Source organism: Colletotrichum paranaense (assembly GCF_030867605.1).
Source record: "Colletotrichum paranaense strain IMI 384185 chromosome Unknown Scaffold_1.1, whole genome shotgun sequence".
Lineage (NCBI taxonomy): Eukaryota > Fungi > Ascomycota > Sordariomycetes > Glomerellales > Glomerellaceae > Colletotrichum > Colletotrichum paranaense.
Window position 1 is genome coordinate 3081137 of NW_026848959.1, and position 20565 is coordinate 3101701.

The 20565-nt window shown below is 54.0% G+C and overlaps 5 protein-coding genes across 5 annotated transcripts; 4 read left to right on the top strand and 1 right to left on the bottom strand.

Moving 5' to 3' along the window:
• Nucleotides 1–997: 997 nt before the first annotated feature.
• Nucleotides 998–3209, top strand: CPAR01_01093 (fungal specific transcription factor domain-containing protein; the record flags this gene model as incomplete). Its single annotated transcript, XM_060485383.1, has 4 exons — nucleotides 998–1531; nucleotides 1670–2104; nucleotides 2177–2323; nucleotides 2379–3209. 4 exons carry the CDS (start codon nucleotides 998–1000, stop codon nucleotides 3207–3209), a joined length of 1947 nt encoding a protein of 648 aa, XP_060356240.1.
• A 2532-nt stretch (nucleotides 3210–5741) lies between these two features.
• Nucleotides 5742–10533, bottom strand: CPAR01_01094 (ABC transporter; the record flags this gene model as incomplete). Its single annotated transcript, XM_060485384.1, has 3 exons — nucleotides 5742–7546; nucleotides 7600–10153; nucleotides 10210–10533. The coding sequence occupies 3 exons, from the start codon at nucleotides 10531–10533 to the stop codon at nucleotides 5742–5744; spliced, it is 4683 nt and encodes a 1560-aa protein (XP_060356241.1).
• A 1251-nt stretch (nucleotides 10534–11784) lies between these two features.
• On the top strand, nucleotides 11785–12219 carry CPAR01_01095 (uncharacterized protein; the record flags this gene model as incomplete). Its single annotated transcript, XM_060485385.1, has 1 exon — nucleotides 11785–12219. One exon carries the CDS (start codon nucleotides 11785–11787, stop codon nucleotides 12217–12219), a length of 435 nt encoding a protein of 144 aa, XP_060356242.1.
• A 4583-nt stretch (nucleotides 12220–16802) lies between these two features.
• On the top strand, nucleotides 16803–17150 carry CPAR01_01096 (uncharacterized protein; the record flags this gene model as incomplete). Its single annotated transcript, XM_060485386.1, has 1 exon — nucleotides 16803–17150. The coding sequence occupies one exon, from the start codon at nucleotides 16803–16805 to the stop codon at nucleotides 17148–17150; it is 348 nt and encodes a 115-aa protein (XP_060356243.1).
• Nucleotides 17151–17669: 519 nt separating this feature from the next.
• Nucleotides 17670–20082, top strand: CPAR01_01097 (WD repeat domain-containing protein; the record flags this gene model as incomplete). Its single annotated transcript, XM_060485387.1, has 5 exons — nucleotides 17670–17789; nucleotides 17871–17973; nucleotides 18037–18270; nucleotides 18326–19412; nucleotides 19470–20082. 5 exons carry the CDS (start codon nucleotides 17670–17672, stop codon nucleotides 20080–20082), a joined length of 2157 nt encoding a protein of 718 aa, XP_060356244.1.
• Nucleotides 20083–20565: the final 483 nt, after the last annotated feature.

Consider the following 20565-nt stretch of genomic DNA (forward strand, 5'->3'; position numbering starts at 1 on the left):
TAACAAAGGAAAGTTGAAAAGGCGAAAGAGGAGATGGGACAGCAAAGTTCCCAGAGGTTTACCTTAATTGACTCACTGGGGCCATGTTTACTTGCGCCGTGGTGATGGCCCGCTTGCCCGCCTCGTTGTCCAGCTCAGCTAAACGGGGCCATTGGGGCTTAGCACAGGGGTCCATCCTGGACGGTTGGACCTGCGTTTCCTGGGGCTGCTGCGGCTGCTGCGGCGAGCGGGTGTCGGTTTGAGATTCCCATTGACAGGGACAGGGAATCTCCAACCCCACCATCGTTCGACATGATCCATGCTGTCACGGACTCACGGCTGTTTGCTTCAAGTTGGATTACCTAATGTGGGATGGGCTCAGGCAATTCCTGACTTGCGCTATCTGACAGCTGAACTTGCGTGGACCTAGTAGGCATCATCAATGGTGATCAGCCCCGCTTGTGATCATGGATCTTGTCTCCACTACATCGGAAACGTCGTGTTCAAATGCATTTTCCCCTCATAGAACTATTTACATTGCTGGCTACCACGGTGACGGCGTGTGGGGTCTGGAGGTGAGGCGACGGGGGAAATCGGCCCCGTAATCTCGGCTAATCCAACGTCAAGCCCGGCCAAACCAACGTCCATCGGCCCTGAGGTTCCGAATTCCCGGTGCTCGAAACAACTACATGCGTTCCGGAATTCGGTGATTTTCAAGATTGAATGACGGCTTCACGAACCATCGCAGCACGAAAAAAATACAAGACCATTTACTTTTGAGAAAGAGAGCAGTTTTTCGCAATTGATTATTCCCAGAAAACCCCCGATTGCATGACCCAATTTAGTGGTGTCTGTCAGCAAACCGCCCCCTGAACAAAATTAGCTTCAGGGCACATCAATCGTTAAAACCCTCTGAACCCTCCCCGAACCAGTCCCCCAATACCGTCCCCCGCCCCCGCCATCCTCACAACTTCAAATGACTGTCAAATCGCCATGAAAGCCTTCTTATGACAGCAACATGTCGCTCTTCCTCACGCCCAGAGACCGCTATGCAACAGATGCAAAGGCACCGCTGGCCTGTGGCAGCTGCAAGCGACAAAAGCGCAAATGCGACAAGGCGCGCCCGGCGTGCGGGTTATGCACCCGCATGGAACGCCGGTGCGACTACGCCGAGCCCGCACCGGCCGCCCCGACCGCCGACGACTTTGCAGCCCTGCAGCTGAAGCTCATTGAGCTCGAGGGCCGTCTAAACACCGCCGGGAGTGGCGGCACACCTGCGTCCTCATCGTCGGCGGGCACAGGCGGGGGCGGGGTCAGCGGACGTACACCCGGCCCTGGTCCTGGTCCCGCATCCAACTCAAGTTCCGCATCGGGGTCCGCTGCTGGGGGAGGCATGGAGGAAACACCGTCTGCTGCATCAGTCTTCACGCCACTTGAACCTCTCTGGGAACAGCAAGCCTCAGCTCAGTACCCGCCAGATGCCTTTCTCGATCTTTCTTCCACGGAATGGTTGAACCAATCTCTCCCGAGACCCGTCATCGACATCCCAAACGTACGTGTCAAGCTGAATAATGCATTGATCTCATTACCCTACATCGTATTCGTTGAAGCTTTTTCACGAAAATCATCTTCATTACAAGCTATTGGCTTTACTCATTCAATGCCTCCTGAGCCTGACTCATATCTACAGGAAGTCCTCCAACATCTAGGCGACGGCCACGCAATCCAACACGCCGTAAACGCCTACTTCACCACAATCCACACCTGGCTCCCCATCGTCTCCAAGAAGCGCATGAACATGGGCGCCGCCCTCAGCCAAGGCGGTCCGGACCTGGCCATGCTCTTCCTCGCCATGAAGCTCGCGGCCACCAGCCCGACGGACGTCCTCGCGGGTGGTTCCCAGCACATGGCAATTTACCGCGCCGCCAAGCGCTTCATGTCTCTGCTGGAGCACAGCGGCGCCACGTCGCTCATGGTACTGCAGTCCATGACGCTCATCGCCTACTTTGAGTACGCCCACGCCCTCTACCCGGCCGCGTGGATCACCGTCGCTGCCTGCGTGCGGTATGCTGATTTCCTTGGTCTGCCTGGGTCTCACGAGGGGACTATTATCCTGGCTTCGCCTGTACGTATCAGGTTTCTGCAAAGCTTTCTCTTTTAGGAAGCACCGGAACAGCTTTGTTAACTTTGAGAGCAGACAACGTGGACAGAGTTGGAGGAGCGGTCGCGGACGTGGTGGGCCATCATCAGCCTCGACCGCATCATCTGCCTCGGCAACAAGAAACGCTACCTCTCCCCTGAGCCGCAAGATAACGAGACATATCCCGTAGACGACTCAGCATGGGTATGAACCCTCTTTTACTTTTTCCTTGACGAGGAACCGCAGTAGACTAATGCAGTACCCCATCCAGGACGAAGGCCGCGTCGGCCGCGTGGCCCATCACAACATCACCTCCCCGCCCCCGTCTCCACCCTCACCCTTCTCCTCCCTCTGCCGCTCCGCCCTCATCGCCGGCAAAATCATAACCCACGTCCGTAAAGTCACCTCGGACCGCAAACAGAACCCGCACGCCTCGCCCGCCGACGCCATCGTCGAAGCGAACGCCTTGTCGGAGACGCTGTTCTCGACTCTGGAGTACTTGCAACAGCAGCCCCCCACGACAGGAGCTACGGCAGCGCAGAGGCCAAAGCCGCTATCCCTACCCCTCCTGCCGTCACGGTGCGTCTTGCTCTCGGCAGGCGTCCTTCTCCACGACTTCTACTGCTGTCCCGCCTGTCCGGACGGCCGCCTCAAGAGCCCCGAGGAGACGGCGCAGCAGGCGCGTTCCGTTGACGTCTTGTTGAAGATTAGCAAAGACGTTGCTGTGTTGTCGGAAGAGCTACTGCTTCTCGTCTCGCGGACGAAAAGGGACGGTGACGTTGATGATGACATGGGCATGAACAGTCATGGCCACAACCGCAATGACGGACAAAGCGGTGGCGGCAGCGACATTGGCAGCGTGAGCCCGCTGATTCTGGACGCGCTCTACGGCGCCGCGAATACCCTCGCCTGGCTGCTCAGAGAGGAAGGGACGCTCGAGTGCGAGGACGAGATGAATGTCATCAAGCGGTGTCTCGAGCGATTGGGCTCACGGTGGAGGTTGGCGGGGGAGTATGGGCGGATGCTGGAGCAGCAGGATTTCGCGATGATGATGCAGGAGAAGGGCCACTCGACACTGAGAATCATATGATACTGGTTTACAGTGGATAATAACGGGGTTGATGAGACAGTCAGCTCCCGAGCATGGATTTTTAGATTTTCAAAGGAGTAATCTCATCTTGTTGAGTTTTGTAGATCATCAGTGAGAAGAGGAGAAAGGGGCGCAGATGATCCTGAGTATCGATGCCCACTTCAGATGACTCCATCACGAATACCACCTTTGCTTCCTGCCTCAAGACGCGCTGTCATTCCAACATTCAAGAGACTCGCGTCCCAAGTCTACAATCTCGGGTAACATATCCAGAATATTACAATCGCCCTACATACATAGCCCAATTCAGCTGCTATGCTTTCCAGGCATCAGATGGCTATAATGATATGTCCCCCATCTGAAACGGCTTCCTGTTGGCAATCCCTGAATAGTTCCGTCCGAAATCTCAAAACCCCATGTCGAGATTCTCCATCTTAACTCCTTCGCTCTTTACGCACCCTTTGCCGTTGCTTTCGCCAACATGGCAGGCTCACCTTATGCCCCCCTTCATGGGGCCCTGAGTCATGTAAAGCCAAACAAGCACTCTCAAATTGCGTGTTAAGGGAGTCTGTATGCAGGTGCCATTTCTGTGTAAAATATGTAGTTTTAGGTTGGGACAAGTGGCTTCTAACTGGGATACCCTCCACAATCTTGCCGGATCAAAACCATGAGGGGTGCTGGGCTTGCCCTCCTCAAAGCTTTCTACTGGAGAGTCTTCATGTCCTGGAGGAGTTCACAAGGTATCGTGAGCAAATTGCACCTGATTTCCTAAGTCTATGAAAATAAAGAAGATCGCGACTGGAAAGAGATCGACGATGACCTACAACAAGTTTTTGACAAAATAAAACTGAAGCTTTTGGGAATGCACAGGGTCTAGTGGGTGTGGCTCGTCTAGGCTACTGTGTTGATGAAGAGGAAGAAGACTAGTATCTGTGTGGTTCATTATTCTGCATAACGAGGGAGAGAAGGCGGGGATCTTTCCTGATGGGCCAGATCCCATGGATTTATACACACATTGAGAAGACTATTGGCCCACGCTCTGTTACTATTGGTAAAGCACGTCATGAGGGCGACATCATGATTGGTAGGGAGGTCAAGATTGATTGTGTTATTGGTGCGTATAGAGATGGGAGGAGGAGAAGGAGGGGGAGGAGGAGGAGGAGAGGGAGGAATTGGGTAAAGCCCACGATTTCCTCCAGACGCGGTATAGAGGTGGAAGGGTCATTTTGTACAACGCATGCCGTCCCTCCGAGATCCATGATCACTACCGAATGCTCAGAGATCCAACAATGACGGAATGAAAAATTTCTCAGATGAGAATTCCTATTGAATCTTGAAGCTTTCCAATGTGCGTCTCAGTATGACCTCTGTCTTCATTGTTCCGTCCTCTTTCCAATCTCCCACCCCTCCGTCTTAAATAATCATTCCTGCTCGACAGCCCACCGCCTTCTCTCCACCTCACTTGAGTCTTTTCGAGACGTTTGCTTCTCTGATTCCTCCATCTGTATGCTTCTCGAAATGATTGCTGTCTTGTAAACTCAAGATTGCAGAGGCCAAAAAAAAAGCAGACGGCAAAACTCGATCGCCCCCCCCCCCCCCCGCGAGAGAATTTTCAACGTTCGACGGCCAGGTACACGCAAAGAGGTTTGTTATCTTTATTCTCGGGACATTGCGCCATCAAACACACGAGTCATACATTAACAGCGAAAAAAGAACTTCACATCTGCAAAAGAAAAAAGTCCTAGCAAAACCAAGAGCTCATGTCCTCCATCCAAAATCGAATCAACATCCCCGTTGTTCCAAGGTAGTCTGAGGCTTAGGTAAAGCACCGCGACCGCACAGACGCATGTACCCAGGTACTTTCCGACTTGTAGCGCGGTACTTACGGATACGAAGCAAAAACACTGGGTCACGGCGTCAAGTACCGTGTACAAAGCCCACCAGAGTTGCCAGAACGGGCTGCGAAGAAGTTGGAATAAGCTCATCCGTCTCCACTCTGCATTCTTTCCGTCCCGTCTGCATGGTCGTGGACCCGGCGCCCAGATTCCGATACCATCATCTCCTCCCCAGACCCAAGCCAACAGCCCAACACACTTTTTTGTCCCCATATCGTTGTCATTTTTCATTTATTTTCTTTGATTTTTCGTCTTCGATAAACACATTCATACAGCACTTTCAAACGGAAGAAGAAATGTTCTCATCCGGGTTTGTATTTCATCCATATTGGGGGGGAACTTGTTTCTAGATCCAGTCCCGTTGCTTTTTATACCGTCTTTTTGAGACATTCTTTTTCATCCCTTTTTCTTTGCCCCCCCCTTTCCCTCCTTGTTTCACTCATCGGATAGGTGAGGTAATGTGAACCTTACCAAAGGAAAAACACAAATCTCAACTATAGACGCCAAACAAGTAGTACAACTCAAAACCGAAAACGAAGAAAACCAAGCATCTGAATCTCTACAACTCATTCTGGAGTATCTGTAGAGCGTTTCCAACCCTCAAATCCTGCCTCGCAACAGACGCGCTTCACGCAATCTAAGAAAAGATGATATTCTTCAACTTCTCCTTCTCACCACTCTCCTCGCACATACCCCTAAACACACCGCCCTCCTTACCCCACAGCTCCTGCGGGCTCCCGTACTCGGCGACGGCGCCGTCGCTCAGGACCAAGATGCGATCGAAATCGGCAATTGTGCTGAGGCGGTGAGCAATGACAATCAGCGTCGAGTCGTTGAACTCCTCGCGAATGGACCGCTGGATCAGCGCGTCGGTCGTCATGTCGACGGCCGAGGTCGCCTCGTCGAGGACCATGACCTTGGGGCGCGAGACGATGGCGCGCGCGAGGCAGAGGAGCTGGCGCTGGCCCTGCGACAAGTTGCCGCCGCCCTCGGAGATGGGGGAATTTAGGTTGCGGAAGACGTTGACGTTCTTTTGCTGGTCGTTCACAGAGGGCGCCGCGCTGGAGGAAGGCTCGCCGGGCGTAGAAGGGTTCGAGTCGACGAGGTGCACGCGCTGGAGCGAGTCCTTGAGGTCGGCGTCGGTCTGGTTGTCAAAGGGGTCGAGGTTGGAGCGGACGGAGCCGGAGAAGAGGACGGGATCTTGGGGGATGATGGCGAGGCGGGAGCGGAGCTCGTGGAGCTTGATCTTGGAAATGTCGACGCCGTCGACGGAGATGCTGCCGGAGCGGGCTTCGAGGAAGCGGAAGAGGGCGAGGGTGAGTGAGGACTTGCCGGCTCCGGTGCGACCGACGACACCGATGCGCTCGTTCTTCTTGACGCTGAAGGTGAGGCCCTTGAGGACGGGGGAGAGGTCCTCAGCGTAGCTCACAACGAGGTCCTTGACCTCGAGCTTGCCCTCGGTAGGCCATGTCGCGGGGGGTTCGACGCCGCCCTGGTCCTCGGTCTTGAGGTCCGAGTACTCGACGACGCGCTCCGCGGCGTTCATGTCGAGCTCAATGTTGGCGTAGTGGCGGATAGACCAGACGATGGCCTGAGAAAACTCGAGCGCAAAGGAGAGCGTGAAACCGGCGAGGGCGGCGCCCATCGAGGGGCTGCCAAGGACGACGAAACCGACGGCGGTGGAGAACATGGCACCGATGAGCGACATGCGCCAGCCCATCCAGCGGTTGAAGAGCCACAGGTGCCAGGAGGCCATGCCGTAGTCATCGAGGCGGGAGTACATGGAATCGATGTACGTTTGGGCCTTGTCGGAACCGCGGATGGTCATCATGCCGACGAGAGTGGAACCAAAGAGGTCAAAGATGGGAGACTTTGTCGTGCTCTCCAGTCTCTTGGCCGGTCTGGCGCCCGCGAGGTAGCGCATGGCGATCCAGACGGCAATGAGAAGCAGGACAAAGGCCAGGGGGATGATGAGCGGCGAGACGTAGAAGGCGGTGACGCAAATTCCAATGACGCTGAGGAAGGCGCCAAAGACGCCAGAGAGATCCATGCCGAGCCTGTTGTCAATGACGTTGAAATCGGCGGTGAAACGGTTGAGCACGCGGCCGGTGGGAACGGTGTCGAGCCATCGGAGCGGGGTGCGGAGCACGGTTCTGGTGATACCCTCAAACATGCGGCGACTGGCCTTGTAGCTCATCACGAAGAAGTAGAAGAAACGGCCCGTACCGAGAATAGCGGAGAAGGCAGAGATACCGACATAAATACCCAGGTAGAACATGGTGTCCTTGTCCATGTTGATGCTGACGGTTTCGTTGGATGGCACGTGGAGCTCGCTGTGCTGAAGGGTGAAGGCGTAGGCGTATTGGTGTTGCGGTTGCTGGCTGAAGGTCTTGATGGACTGCTCCGATGTTCCAGTCCAGATTCGAAGCCACCATGACCGTCCTGTCCAGTTATTAGCAACATGTATGTAAAGAATCAACGCGAAGGGGACTCACCAATGACAACGAATTGGTAGATGACGAAAAGAAGGAAGCCGAAGCCCCACCAGGGCAAGCCACCACTCTGGCTCAAGTACGCAGCGTAGACATGCTTCTTGATGGAGCCCTTTTCGCGAGCCTCGTCCTCGACAAACGCACGTGCAGCCTTTGAGGGTACCTTCTTCAAGATACCGCCATCTCCATTGAGCTCAGCAACCTCGGGGATCTCAACATCAGAGGCCTCTTCGGAATTGACGGCAGTGGCCTCCTCATCCGCAATCTCCTGGGAAGTCTGCTCGTGGCTCTTGATCATCTGCAGCGTTCCATCCTCAGTCAGCTCGGACAGGAAACCGGAGTGCTGGACAGTGCCGTCACCTAGCTCAACGATGAACTTGGTCCGGGGCTCGCAGAGAGCGACGTGGTGAGTGACGAGGATTCGGGTTCGGCCCTGGCAGAGATCGCCAGTGAGACACTTTTCGTAGATGTGGCGGCCAACATGAGCATCAACAGCGGAGAAAATGTCGTCGAGGACAAGAATGCCGGCACGAGAGTAGATGGCTCTGGCGAGGGTGAGGCGCCACTTCTGACCGCCACTCAGGTTGATACCGTTGGCTCCCAACTCGGTTCTGTCACCGTCCGCAAGCATTTCCAAATCCTTCTTCAGGGCGCATGCCTCGATCGTTTGGTTGTACCTCTCCTCGTCGAAGGGAAGTCCGAAAAGAATATTGCTCTTGAGTGTGGCATTCTCGATCCACGGAATCTGGCCGACGAATGAAATGCTGCTCGGGATAATCCAGTTGCCACGGTTGGCCTTGTCGTCGTTTCTCTCTTTGATCGAGGGTGGCTTCGGCGCGTAGATTGTGCCGGATAAGAGATCTGACTCACCAAGGATGGCAGCCAGCATCAGACTCTTACCGGTACCGGTCTTGCCAGAGATGACGGACAGCTCGCCAGCGGGGAAAGTGACATCGACGTTGCGAAGGATGAACCTGTCCTCGTCCTTAGTCTCGTCATCGACAGGCCACGCGATAGTGGCGTTCTCAAAGGCAACATCAGATCCCTCTGTCACAGTCTTGGTCTTCTCAGGCCCGTTCAGGTAGTCCTGCATTCTCTTGACAGAGATGTTGGCATCGATGACATCGGTAATGAGCTCGGGAAGGACGGCGAGAGTAACCTCGAGGTTCTTGAAAACACCGATACTGACAAAGGCAACAGATGGGATCAAGGTACCGTTGAGCCATGCATACACAGCTAGGGAAACGGCGGCCAGGGCAATGGGGCTGGTGATCCACATGCCAAAGAGGACGGTGTCACCCTTGAAAACCTGCCATAGGGCACCGAGTTCCTTCTCTCGCATGGCCAGGATGCGCTTCTCCCACTGAGGCTCGAGCGCGGAAAACTTGATTTGGCGCATGCCTACGAGGGCCTCGTTGACGACGGCCAGCTTTTGATCACGAATCTTCATGAGCTTATCCTGAGCCTTGGAGTACACCTTGGCGTACGAGAAGTTGATGGGAAGAAGGATGGCCCACGCGAGCAACCCGGCACCGAGGGGTCCCCAGCCAAGCAAGTAAACGAGGAACCAGATGGCGACGAGGAGCTTGGCAGCGCTGGATGGGAAGAGGAACTGGAAGGCGGCGAAATCGGAAATGCGCTTGGCGTCGACGCCAATCAAATTAATAATGGCTTGCTTCGACTTGAGCACGTTGTCGTCTTCGGCCTCTTCTTCATCAGCTTTCTTCTTCTTGTCATCCTTTGGCTTAGCATCGTCCTCCTTCTCTTCGGCTTCCTGCTTGGAGGCCGCCTTGACGTTCTTCCTGCGCATCGACTTCTCAAAGATGAGGGCAGAGAGAGCGCCTCTGAGGGGAATGCAGAGCTCAGCCCAAGACAGCCAGAACATGGTCGCCTCAACCCAGGCATCAGCCAGAATAGCCAGACCAAGCCAAAAGACCAAGATCCAGATATCGGCAGGGAGATCTTCGCCAGGCTTTCTACGTTGAAGGGTCTCAAGGATTTGTAGCGTGATCCATGAAGGGGCAAGACTCAAGAAGGCCTTGGAAATAGCAATGGACCATTGGACGAATAGAGGCACGCGGTAGGCCCAAATGATGGACCACCACAGGCTGGAATCGGGCTTGAAGTTGTACGACTTCCACGATGCAGCCGAGTCTTCAGAACGGGTCCAGTGGTCCGGCTTAGGCAGGTCAGACGCATCAAGATCCTTCTTCTTGGTAGCCAGGTCGATGATTCCGCTGCACCAGCCCCAGGTGAAGCGGCTGTAGGCAGGGACCGTCCTAAGGCGGTCGACAATTCTGTTCTCGAAGTAGACATCCGGTCTCCTGGGCAGAGTGACGCTCGTCACAATGAGACCCAGAGTGAGGACCAGGTTCGCAAGTTTGAGGCCGAAGGAAACGGGGTTGTTGGACAGAAGCTCATCAAACACCTTGGTGTCCTGCAAGATCTGGATGCCAGCAAAGATCAAACCGGAAAGCCAGAGCCACAAGCCGAGGCTGTAGGCCTGGACGGAGTCATTTGAAGCAGCGATGGCCACGGCTTGGAAGGCTAAAAGAATCTGATTCATGTCAGCATTCAACCAAAGGAGGTTTCGCGAGGAGGGAGTTTGCCTACCGAAATACCAGTTGAAAGCCATTCTGCAATGAATAAATTGTCATATTTACCGGTGTGAAGTGAGAGCGTCGCCAAAATGGAGTTTGCCAAGGAGACGGCCAGACCCAGGAAGGCGAATAAAAAGATGAAGGTCTTGGGCCAGCGGTTGGAAAAGGCGGCAGATGACTCGGCCGTGGCTTTTCCGTCCTTGTCTTCGTAGAAGTGGTCCTTGGGTTTGCGGGATCGAAGTTGTTGGACGAGTCCTGTGAGGGCCGGAACCGAAGTAAGAGCGATTACGCCCAAAGCAGCTCCGACCTCTATGAACAAGAGTGATTCATCTTGCATGATGGCACCAAAGTATGGGCGAGAAGTCTGAATGACTTTTCTTCGCTGGTCGAATTCCGAGGTTGAAAATTGACCGCAGTTGACGTTTGGGAAAATGAACCGGGTTGCAAGCGGGAGCTTACGATGCGATGCACCTTCGTTGGTGTGGCGGCTTTAAGAAAAAAAACGGCGCGAAGAGCCGGTCGGGAGATCCACAATGAGGCCCAAGTTGGTTGGTAAGCTGCTGCCTTCTGGAGACTGCAGTTCAAAATTGGCAAGGACTCTCCAGTTCCTTTGAAGCCCAAATCGGGTACCTCGAGTAAGGTACTCGACACCGCTAAAAAAAAATAAAAAAAATAAAAAAGTGCTGACGTCGGGGCAATTCTGCTTTCGGCGTCTCCAATTCGGATGGCGGGCCGGGGCTCGAAGAAACGCAGGTTGTTTGCGCTAGTCACAGGTTTCAGCGACTTGTCTGGGTGGGAAAAGCCGGGGGAAGGATGGGCTTTTCCTTCGTCGGAAGAATGGATTGCGATTGCGCAAAGGAAACACTGAGGAAACGAGAAGATTGCGTGGTTCGGCTTAGTGGGCGCCGATACGGAGCCGGTGGGGGTGATGCGGTCTCAAGGCTTCGTTTCGCTGACGTCGCTGACGGTGTCGCTGGTCTCTGCGCGCCTCTTCGACCATGCACGGGTTTTCGGTGCGGTGCGGTACGGCAGCTTGGGAATTGGAGACACGCGGGGGACGGAGAACGGCGGGGGAAAATGGGGGGCCAAAGGGAAGGGGGAAGAACGGCGGAACGGGGGAAGCCAAGATTGAACGGACGCCAGAAAAGCGGAAGCCTCAGGATTTAAGAAGAAAAATGATGAAAGGGGGGGGGAGAGAAGTCTACAATTGTTGAGTAATAAGGCATGTAACCACTGCCCTGGTAGGCAAGGTATTGTTCGATCAATTGGCAAGGTCGAGGAGAGGAAAGAGGAGCCGCTTCTGGTTCCGCGTTTTGCTTACCCATCCAATTCATTCTACCTACCTTACCGTACCTCTCACCTAACCTGACGGATAATTCCCTGGTAGGCATTTTCTCATGAAGCTCACGGCTTCACCCCCAGACAACCTCGCACGCCCCCCGATGCTGCCTGCCCGGTTGCAAGCGGCTGATGCCATTGGCCACTGAACCAAGATAGCGTGCCGCATTTTGCAATTCGCAGTTTGCATGTTTTTCGATCTAGGAATCCGGAAAGACAAGACTCAGTTCAGGTAGACACACCGCACACCATGACACACCCCAGGGAGTTGGCGGCGACGGCGTGCGGCGTGCGCGCGCATCCCCCATCCCCCCTGCAATGCCGCCTTTTTGGCTGGCTGGGATCAAGCTGGTTGGTGCGCCGTGCACTGGGATTCCAATGGATCTTGCCAACACCCCCATCTTCACATCCCCAATTCACCACACAAATGGTGCTTCGCGGTCTTGACAGTTCGCCAACACCCTTTCTCGAACCCCCCACTTTGCGATGCACTCGGGAACCCAACTCTGATCTCGCCATCCGCATCGTGACGTCCCCATCCCTGACCTGCCTCAACCCTACTGCGCAGTACCTCGACCTGCATCACTCTGCCGCGTCTTTGCAGATTATCCGACATGCGTCAGACGCGGGCATGGCGCTGTCGCCTAGCCGGGCCCTAGGCAGCCAACGTCGACGACGACGATGACAACGATGACATATCTCAAAGCATCAGAGAGAGCGACAACTAAGTTATTGTTCGCTGGCAGACGTAGCCGACGGGACACTTTAGCTCCTCTCTCAAATGTCAAACCCGCCCTTTTGAGTATACGAAAATTGATGTATGGCACCCGCGGCCTGCCACCGTAACTGCTCTTGAATCCATGAACCATGTCACCTTGTCAAGAGTCGAGGGCCTTTCCCCCCACCCTGTCGGCTACGGGCGCGGTGGTTGGCCGACGACGCCGTTTCGCCGTTTGACTCATCGGCGGGAAGGAGGGAGACAAGGGACAAGCCAGATGGTGCCAATGTGGTACAGTGGTAGTCTGGCAGATCAATTCAATTGAGAAAAAAAAATCCAAGCGATGCCAGAGGGAGGGGTGGCGGCTCAGGTGTGGAGTTTCAACTTGGCAGAAGTTCCTCTCGTGGACCCTGGGTGCTGATACGGCGGCCTGGGGTGGGTGGCCTAGTGTAGCACATCATGAATTTGTGCTTGCTCTTCCTTGCCGGGGGCTGGCAGGTGAATGAGAGACTGACTGATTGACCAAAGTACCTATTTCACGCACGAAAGGCGCAACAATACAAGTAAAGAAACAGAAGGGAAGAAGAGGCGGATACTCGTACCAATCTAAACAGAAGAGGGTGAGCCTCGCGGTTGACGTTCCTTGTTAGTGCATTAGCCCCAATGCAGTCATCCTGCACTAACATGGCCTGATGCGCATGCCTGCGCAAAAAGTTGCAGCTGCTCTCTTCCTCGGCGAACGGCAAGCCAACCTTTTGCGTGCCTAGAAGACCCCCATCCGCTTCCGCCTCGCTGGGTTGCTATCCTGGCACGAACCCCGTATTCTGTCGTCAATTGAGAAAGAGAGAGGGTCGAATTCGTTGACCTTTGTCTGTTTTTTTCTTCCAATTGCCTAGGCGCAGAGTACATAGTATGGGTGGCGCATACCGCACCTATTCGTACGACGTTTTGTGCCTTGTCCCAGCCGGTCGGGAACGATACCAAACTCGTCTGATTCGTCATCTATCAATGATCTCGATTTTCGAATTTTAAGAAGCTGCGCCTGCATCCCCGCCTGCTACCTTGCCTGCCGGCCAGCCGGTTCCTCTCGTCGAGACTCAAAGCTGAATCCGAGACTTGGTATTCGTAATCTCAAAAGACTCACAAAGTCCAGTCATAATGCTGAATTAGGAAGGAGAGTTTGGAGAGAGGGGGGCGCGCGGGTGCCAGGTGGTGGGAGTCTGGGAGGCTCTAATTTGCATGGGCGGGACTGCGCCGCAGGATTTCGGTCATGGATAATGGGGATTTTTGGGAAGGGCGGTCAGACTAGCAAATCATGGGATGTGGGTCCCCGCCGCCAGCCAGCCACGCTGGGCCCCAAATGGTTTTTGCCAGTTGCCAATTGCCAATTGGGATTCTCCACCTCATAGTCTCGAGTCCCATCATCGGGGCAGTCGTGTGATGGGAACCGTTTTTCCCGCTTCCCGCTTCCATTCCTGCCGTCCGCTAAATGCTGACTGCTCCTGCCCTTTGCTTCTGCTTCTGTCACTCGTCCCGCTAGCGTGTTTACGACTTGCAACTCGACGTTTAGAGATTTGTCGTTACTTCCGAGTCCTGAGATTGGTCTGGTCCATGGCGGCTGCAGGAAGTTTCCCCGTGAGTCTTTGGGCGGATAGAGATATGAGACCACCTCCTTTGTCTGTGTCTAATGCGAACGCAGAAACAATGACGCATAATTGAAAAGCATGGGTTGTTGTTCGGGGTTTCGTTCTTCCTTCCTCTATCGACGAACGTACTCACCTAACCCTCGAACCTGCCTCAAAAGTCATGGAGAAGGAGGTCTCAAAGTCCAGGCAGCCGCTGACACACCATCTCGCTTACCTGCGCTTCGGCTTCCATTACCGCCCTGCTACCTACATCATACATGCACCTCATTCTTATCACACTTCTTCCTTGTCCTTATTCTCTCGCCGCAAACATTCCATACGACACCGCAAGGTGCTGACTGCATCAAGGGTCGCTGAAAAAGAGATGAGAAACAAAGTACTGTGCCGCAGAATACGACGCCACATGCCAATCTCTCATCTTTTTTCGATCCCGTGAGCTCTTCTTTATCAGCAACTATCAATCAGGACCTTCCCATCTCGATTAATTCCAAGCCCAGGCTTCTGGCTGTTCGGTACCTCACTCTACCTTTGCCCAAGGTGATGGAGTGACGTTGGAAGAAGACGCGGCTACTCGGGGACTTTGCTGCCTTGCCAAGGCTGCCATGCCATCCCCCCCTCCCCGCACCGGGGCTTTTGCCTGTGTTGGATCTGGCAGCCGACGACACGTCGACCGTCGCCGTCGCCAAAGTAGTTGTTCTTCTTGTCATTTCACACTCTATTCCTCAGATATGAATACTGGGTGTCAATCTGATCCGACTCATGATGCTGCGCCTGCGACACCGTTCGGCATGTGGGCTAGGTGGGAACAGGCCGTAAAACTGCGAGACAGACGTGAGATGCGTAACATCAGACACCGGGTCGATTCCACGTTTCGAAACGGAAATGTTTTTTTTAGTGTGACATCAGACCGGGCCAATTTCTTTGCGGTGTGTGTCACGCCTCACACATCGTCGGGCGAGTGAGTCCTGTCGGCCAGAGAAAACAAGGCAACGTGTGGCTTATCCCAAAGAAAATTATCCAACATCCACTGCATACCTTACATGCGAGCGAATGCCGGCGCAGTGTAACAGCCGCGCTTCGATATGGACGCTCCCATCCTGTTCATTAATTAAAAGTCTGCGATTGGATGACGCCCGGCGACTTTGAAGCCTGCGGTGCTTGCAGTACCTACTGCTCACCGCCGACGCGGTTGCAGATTTTCTTGGCGATGTCAGGCGGCGGCGGGTTGTTATTGATACAAATTTTGTTGGCTCTTTCTGTTAGTTAATGGTAGCTGCCTGCGTTTGATGGAGGTGTACGGAGTAAGGTAGTAGCACTGTAGTGATTACATTGTGAGGCAGAGAGAAAACGAGTTGTTCCGTCATGGTTTGACTCAAACGGACGAACGCTCTCCCGACGGTTAGGTATGACTGTGCTAAGATTGTGCTCAGATGGATGACTGGGCATTGGAAGTTCCCCTTCTCATGCTCAATAGTTGAAACCGACCGAAATTTGCAAGCCATTGCTAATCTGACAAACTTCCCTTCTGGCCGCGACACTCACTATGATGGTTTTCCTTACCATTGCAACCGACGCCAATGAAACAGGGCTGAAAATCGGGTATGGTACTTGTAGGTAGCCTATGTTGTGGCCCGGGTCGTCGGGGCTGCACCATGCAGACTACAGAGTACCAGTAGTCTTTCTTGAATTTAGGGGTAAAGAGAGGAAGGAGTTCACGATGAGTTGGAGGCATCGAGCAAATGCATCTCTGGAAAAAAGCGATGCCGAGTGCAGTCCCTCAGCGTACCAATAGTTGTGACTAAGACTGATATAACGCGTGCTTCTAGAAGGGAGGTCTTTTGGAACAGGGCCCAAGCGATGTGCTCAAGAGTTCCATGGGTTCAAAGATGGAGACAAAGTGGAAATTCCCAATGAGCAATTGGCATTAGCCGTGCATTCATTGGCGGAGGCACTTCAGCCCTATGTGTACGGAGGGAGTAATGGTGCGCAGATATCTCACTCGGCATGTTGGGAGACCGATATTCAAGTAAGGAGCTATGGAGGATCGTCCAGGTACCTAGGGGCAAGATCGGGATTGTAATGCATTTCCATTGTACGATGAGATTCACTCTCTCATCTGAAAAAAATTGTCAATTGTCGAGCAATGGGTACTTGCTCCAGCCAAAACTCATTCAGAGATTAGATGGTTAGGCAGTTGAAAGAGTGAGAGTGAGTGGTGGCAGCAACAAAGTTGAAACCCGAGGGAACTGGCACAATCACCAGGGGAAAGTGGCAACGAGCCCCCAAATAAACTTGAATCAGAGAATCCCCTTTGGAATCTGGGCGAAAAGTCCCTTCGTTTCGAGGTGTTGCGCCGACTGCCTCAAACCCGCCCACGAGTGCGTCGATCCTCCCATCCCAACACCTTGCAGTGCATACGGCTCCAGCCAATCAGAACGAGCAGAAACGCATGCGATAAGCTGAGGTTGCGCCCTGAGTGACGGGTCTGGTGATGAGATACGGCTATTCCACGGTGGTACCGAAAGTTGAAAGGCTGAGGTGGCAGCCTGATTAAATTGTGCCCAATTTGTGACTACTGTTTGCTCGGAACGCAATCCTTTGCGCTAAAATACCAAGCAGAAATGGAAAGCAGAAGAAGAAGAAAGGATTCAAGTTCAGTTCAGACTCCAAGGACAGGACCCAGTCGAAAGCATCTTGGGAAACGGCTGCAGCCAATCAGACGAGGCTGGATGAGCCAAACAGTGGATTGCTCCCTCAAAGGCTTTCTCTGACGGAGCTGTCTGATTGGCTAAACACACGGCCTGGGCGCCTTATGGCGAGCAGCTTCCCTGCCGTTTCCCTGCTCACGGCTGCTCTCCCCGATTTTCTCGAAGTGCAGAGCCCGCCTTGGATGGGTAAGCTAAAATGATGCCGATGCTGGGCGCTGCAGTTGCGACAGGCTCTGCGTGTCTGGTTGCTGTAGCGGCTGGAGAACCTGCCACACCACCCAAGGGACCGTCAAACTTTGGGGAGGTTTTGCGGTGGAAAACACCAGCCTGGTATCCGTACAGGCGGACAAGCCCGCGACTGGCACCATGGAACCTAAGGTACGGTAACAATCAATGGGTGCCCTGGGAAGCCCAGCTCCTTCTTGTCCCTGCAACAGCGCGTGCGTTGGAGCCGTCTGAGCTCCTGCACGCCGAACCAAACCACTCCAAACTCCACCCTGCCCTGCTCGGGAACGACATTTCATCCATTCTTGCGCCCTCGTGACAATTCCCTGCCAAGTTTAATTGATTTTCCATTTTCGCTATTTTCTTCTTTATCCTCCCTCTTTATCCATACCGCTTCAAACACGGGACCTCGTATGTGTCGTTCCACGCGGTACTAAAGCTCCTGTCAACCCAACCCCTCCCACCCCCAAATCCAATCCGCCTATTGAGGTTTGCCGCTAAGCAGCTGCGAATCGACGCTGCTGCAAAGGAGCTGTTGCCCATCGACCAATCTCCCGAGCTGTTGTTGCCGAGCTAAGGAGAAGCTCGACCTCCTCAGCCTACCCGCCCCTCATCCAACCTCATCCCACCGCGAACGCTGCACGAAGCTTCCCGACTCGAATCGACCATCGGGTTTTTACTCCCCCGATAAGCTCTTCTCGACAACATTCAGCACGGCCCGTATTCCATCCGCCAAACTCCCCATCGTACGAGCGCCATCATCACCAAACTCAACCCGCCCACGACCGCCCACGATCCCGCACATGTCTCGAGACGGCCGTATACACACTCAGTCACGATGAAGAGCACGCCGCTTATCATCAATTGGCATGACCAGAATGCCCCAGTCTACTCTGCCCATTTCGAGCCTCACGGCAAGGGTCGACTAGCTACGGCTGGAGGAGATAATAACGTGAGAGTACGTCAGAAGCCTGAACTGGCGAGCATGCCATCTGGTCCCACGCGTGACCCTGCGCTACGATGCTAACACAAACACCAGCTCTGGAAGGTAGACAGCGATGGAGAAGATCGAAAGGTCGACTACTTGTCAACCTTGAGCAAGCATACACAGGCAGTCAATGTCGTTCGATGGGCACCCAAAGGTAAGAAGCCAATTCCGGACGCTGTATCCTGCATTTCGCTAATTTTTCTTCCTTCTTGCGCAGGTGAGATACTCGCTTCCGCCGGCGACGACGGCAATGTCATCATATGGGTCATGTCCGAACACAGCGGCCCTGCCTTTGGCAACGAGGGCCTCGAGGATAAGGAGACGTGGAGAACCAAGCACATGTGTCGATCTAGCGGATCCGAGATTTACGACCTTGCCTGGTCTCCTGATAGCTCCTACTTCATCATTGGAAGCATGGACAATATCGCTCGAATCTACAATGCTAGCTCTGGTACGTTTCCCCGCTGATGATGGCGTATTCCACACTCATATCTAACAAAGGACAGGTACCCTTGTGCGCCAGATTGCTGAGCATAGCCATTATGTTCAAGGTGTCGCATGGGATCCTTTGAACGAGTACATCGCAACCCAGTCCTCCGACCGATCCGTCCACATCTATTCCTTGAAAACAAAGGATGGACAGCATACACTGAGCGGCAACCACGACGACAAGCCCTCTAAGATTGCGAGCCATAACAAGAGTGACTTGCCGCCACGCCGCATATCCTCCAGCAGCCCTGCACCTCCTGACTTTGGCATGAGGACTCACCTTACTGTCGAACAGGCCATTGGATCCCCGGTGCCCTCCGCCCCCGGAACTCCCACCTCAATCGCATTGCCGATGAACCCGCCCAGTGTGATTAGCCATAGCAGGAGATCGTCATTTTCGTCTAGACGATCGCCTTCTCCGGCTCCGTCAATGCCGCTCCCGGCTGTAATGTCCATGGAGCCATCGCCAAAGCCTCACCCATCCGGTGGCCTTGGTATGAAGAACTCGACACTCTATGCTAACGAGACGCTCTCATCCTTTTTCCGACGCTTGACTTTCACTCCAGATGGCAGTCTTCTGCTTACTCCAGCTGGCCAGTACCAAACTCAACACAGCTCAGAAGGAAATGCGAAGCCCACATTTGAGGTCACCAATACCGTCTACATTTACACGAGAGGTGGCATCAATAAGGCGCCAATTGCGCACTTGCCTGGTCACAAGAAGCCTTCTGTTGTGGTCAAGTGCTCACCCATCTTTTACTCGTTGCGGACATCGCCTCCTGTTACCAAGCATATCACCATCGATACGTCATCCTCTGAAGATCCCATCCCGGCACTGCCTGAACCGGTCTCGAAGCCGGTGACTTCTACTTCGGTCATGGACCCGCCTCCACCGCCAACCTCGGTCCCAGAGTCCGGTTCTACACCGAGCAAGGCCGAACCTAGCGCTTCTACGCCTGGCCCCAAGCCGGCCTTTGCCCTGCCTTACAGAATGATATACGCTGTGGCGACTCAAGACGCCGTCCTTCTTTATGATTCTCAGCAGCAGACACCTATCTGCATAGTCAGCAATCTTCACTGTGCGACATTCACTGATCTAGCTTGGTAAGTATTCTTTGCTGCACCCTAAGTTGACATAACAAGGCTAACAATACGCAAAAGGTCAAGCGATGGTCTCACTCTCTTGGTTTCATCCTCTGATGGATTCTGTTCGACCTTGTCTTTCTCACCTGGTGAGCTGGGCCAGATCTATCAAGGAGACCTGCCTACTGCCAAGAATCCAACTGCTGGAAGCACAGGAGCGACATCGTCGAATCAAACGACTCCGGTCCCTGCTCCAAGCTCAGCATTCGCCCCTCCGTCTCCATTTCCAAATGGCTCGGGTCACCATCACCGAAACTCGGCGAGCTCTTTTACTGCTCCGTCGCCGCCACCCGCCGGGTTTGTCAGCCAGCGACCTCAGTCGCCCGCTCGATCGAACTCTACTTCATCCGTGGCGACTCAGTCATCGAATGTGGTGACGAATCCATCGTTGATTGTGGGCAGCGTGCCTGGCATTGCTGTCGCCAACTCCACCAAGGTTACAGGCGTCCCCATCACCACGCCGCCAGAGACGCCGAGGACCAACGCTGCCACAAACCCGACCCCGGCTGCATCGACTGCCGGTACAGCAGCAAGCGGAACCAAACGTGAGGCAAGTGAGGGAGAGAAGGAAGAGGGCAGCGAGCCCAAGAAGAGACGAATTGCGCCTACCCTGGTGGAACAGAAGCCGTAGAGGATATCGGCTTATGTATGAGTGTTCGAATCTTGTCTTGTACAATGAAACATGGGGAAAAGCGTTGCTTAGTTGGAACACATGGGAATGAAGCGAATAGTGCGAGCTCTGATGGGCGGTGTCAGCCTTGAAAGGTCGGGCTAGAGGTAACGAGAACTCGCGCGAAGGTCGCACTCGCGAACGAATTTGTTTGCATGGCAAGGCGTTGTAAGGGTATAACAAGGGCTATGTAGCGATATCTCTATAGTCATTTGAATGAAGTGCCCCATTCATGTGCTTGGTATTCGTCTGGGAGGTTTTGTGAGTGTTGGAATCATCAGATGGCGATAGCAGACTGGAGGCCGGGCCCGTCATGATCGGCATACCGGGGTGCTGACGGAAGCAAGTGGGGTCCGTGCAACGACATGCCAACTTTTGGTTGTAGTTGTCGCTTTTGGCAGCACCATGTAAGCCATCTAACAAGCCTTTCAAAATCATTGATCA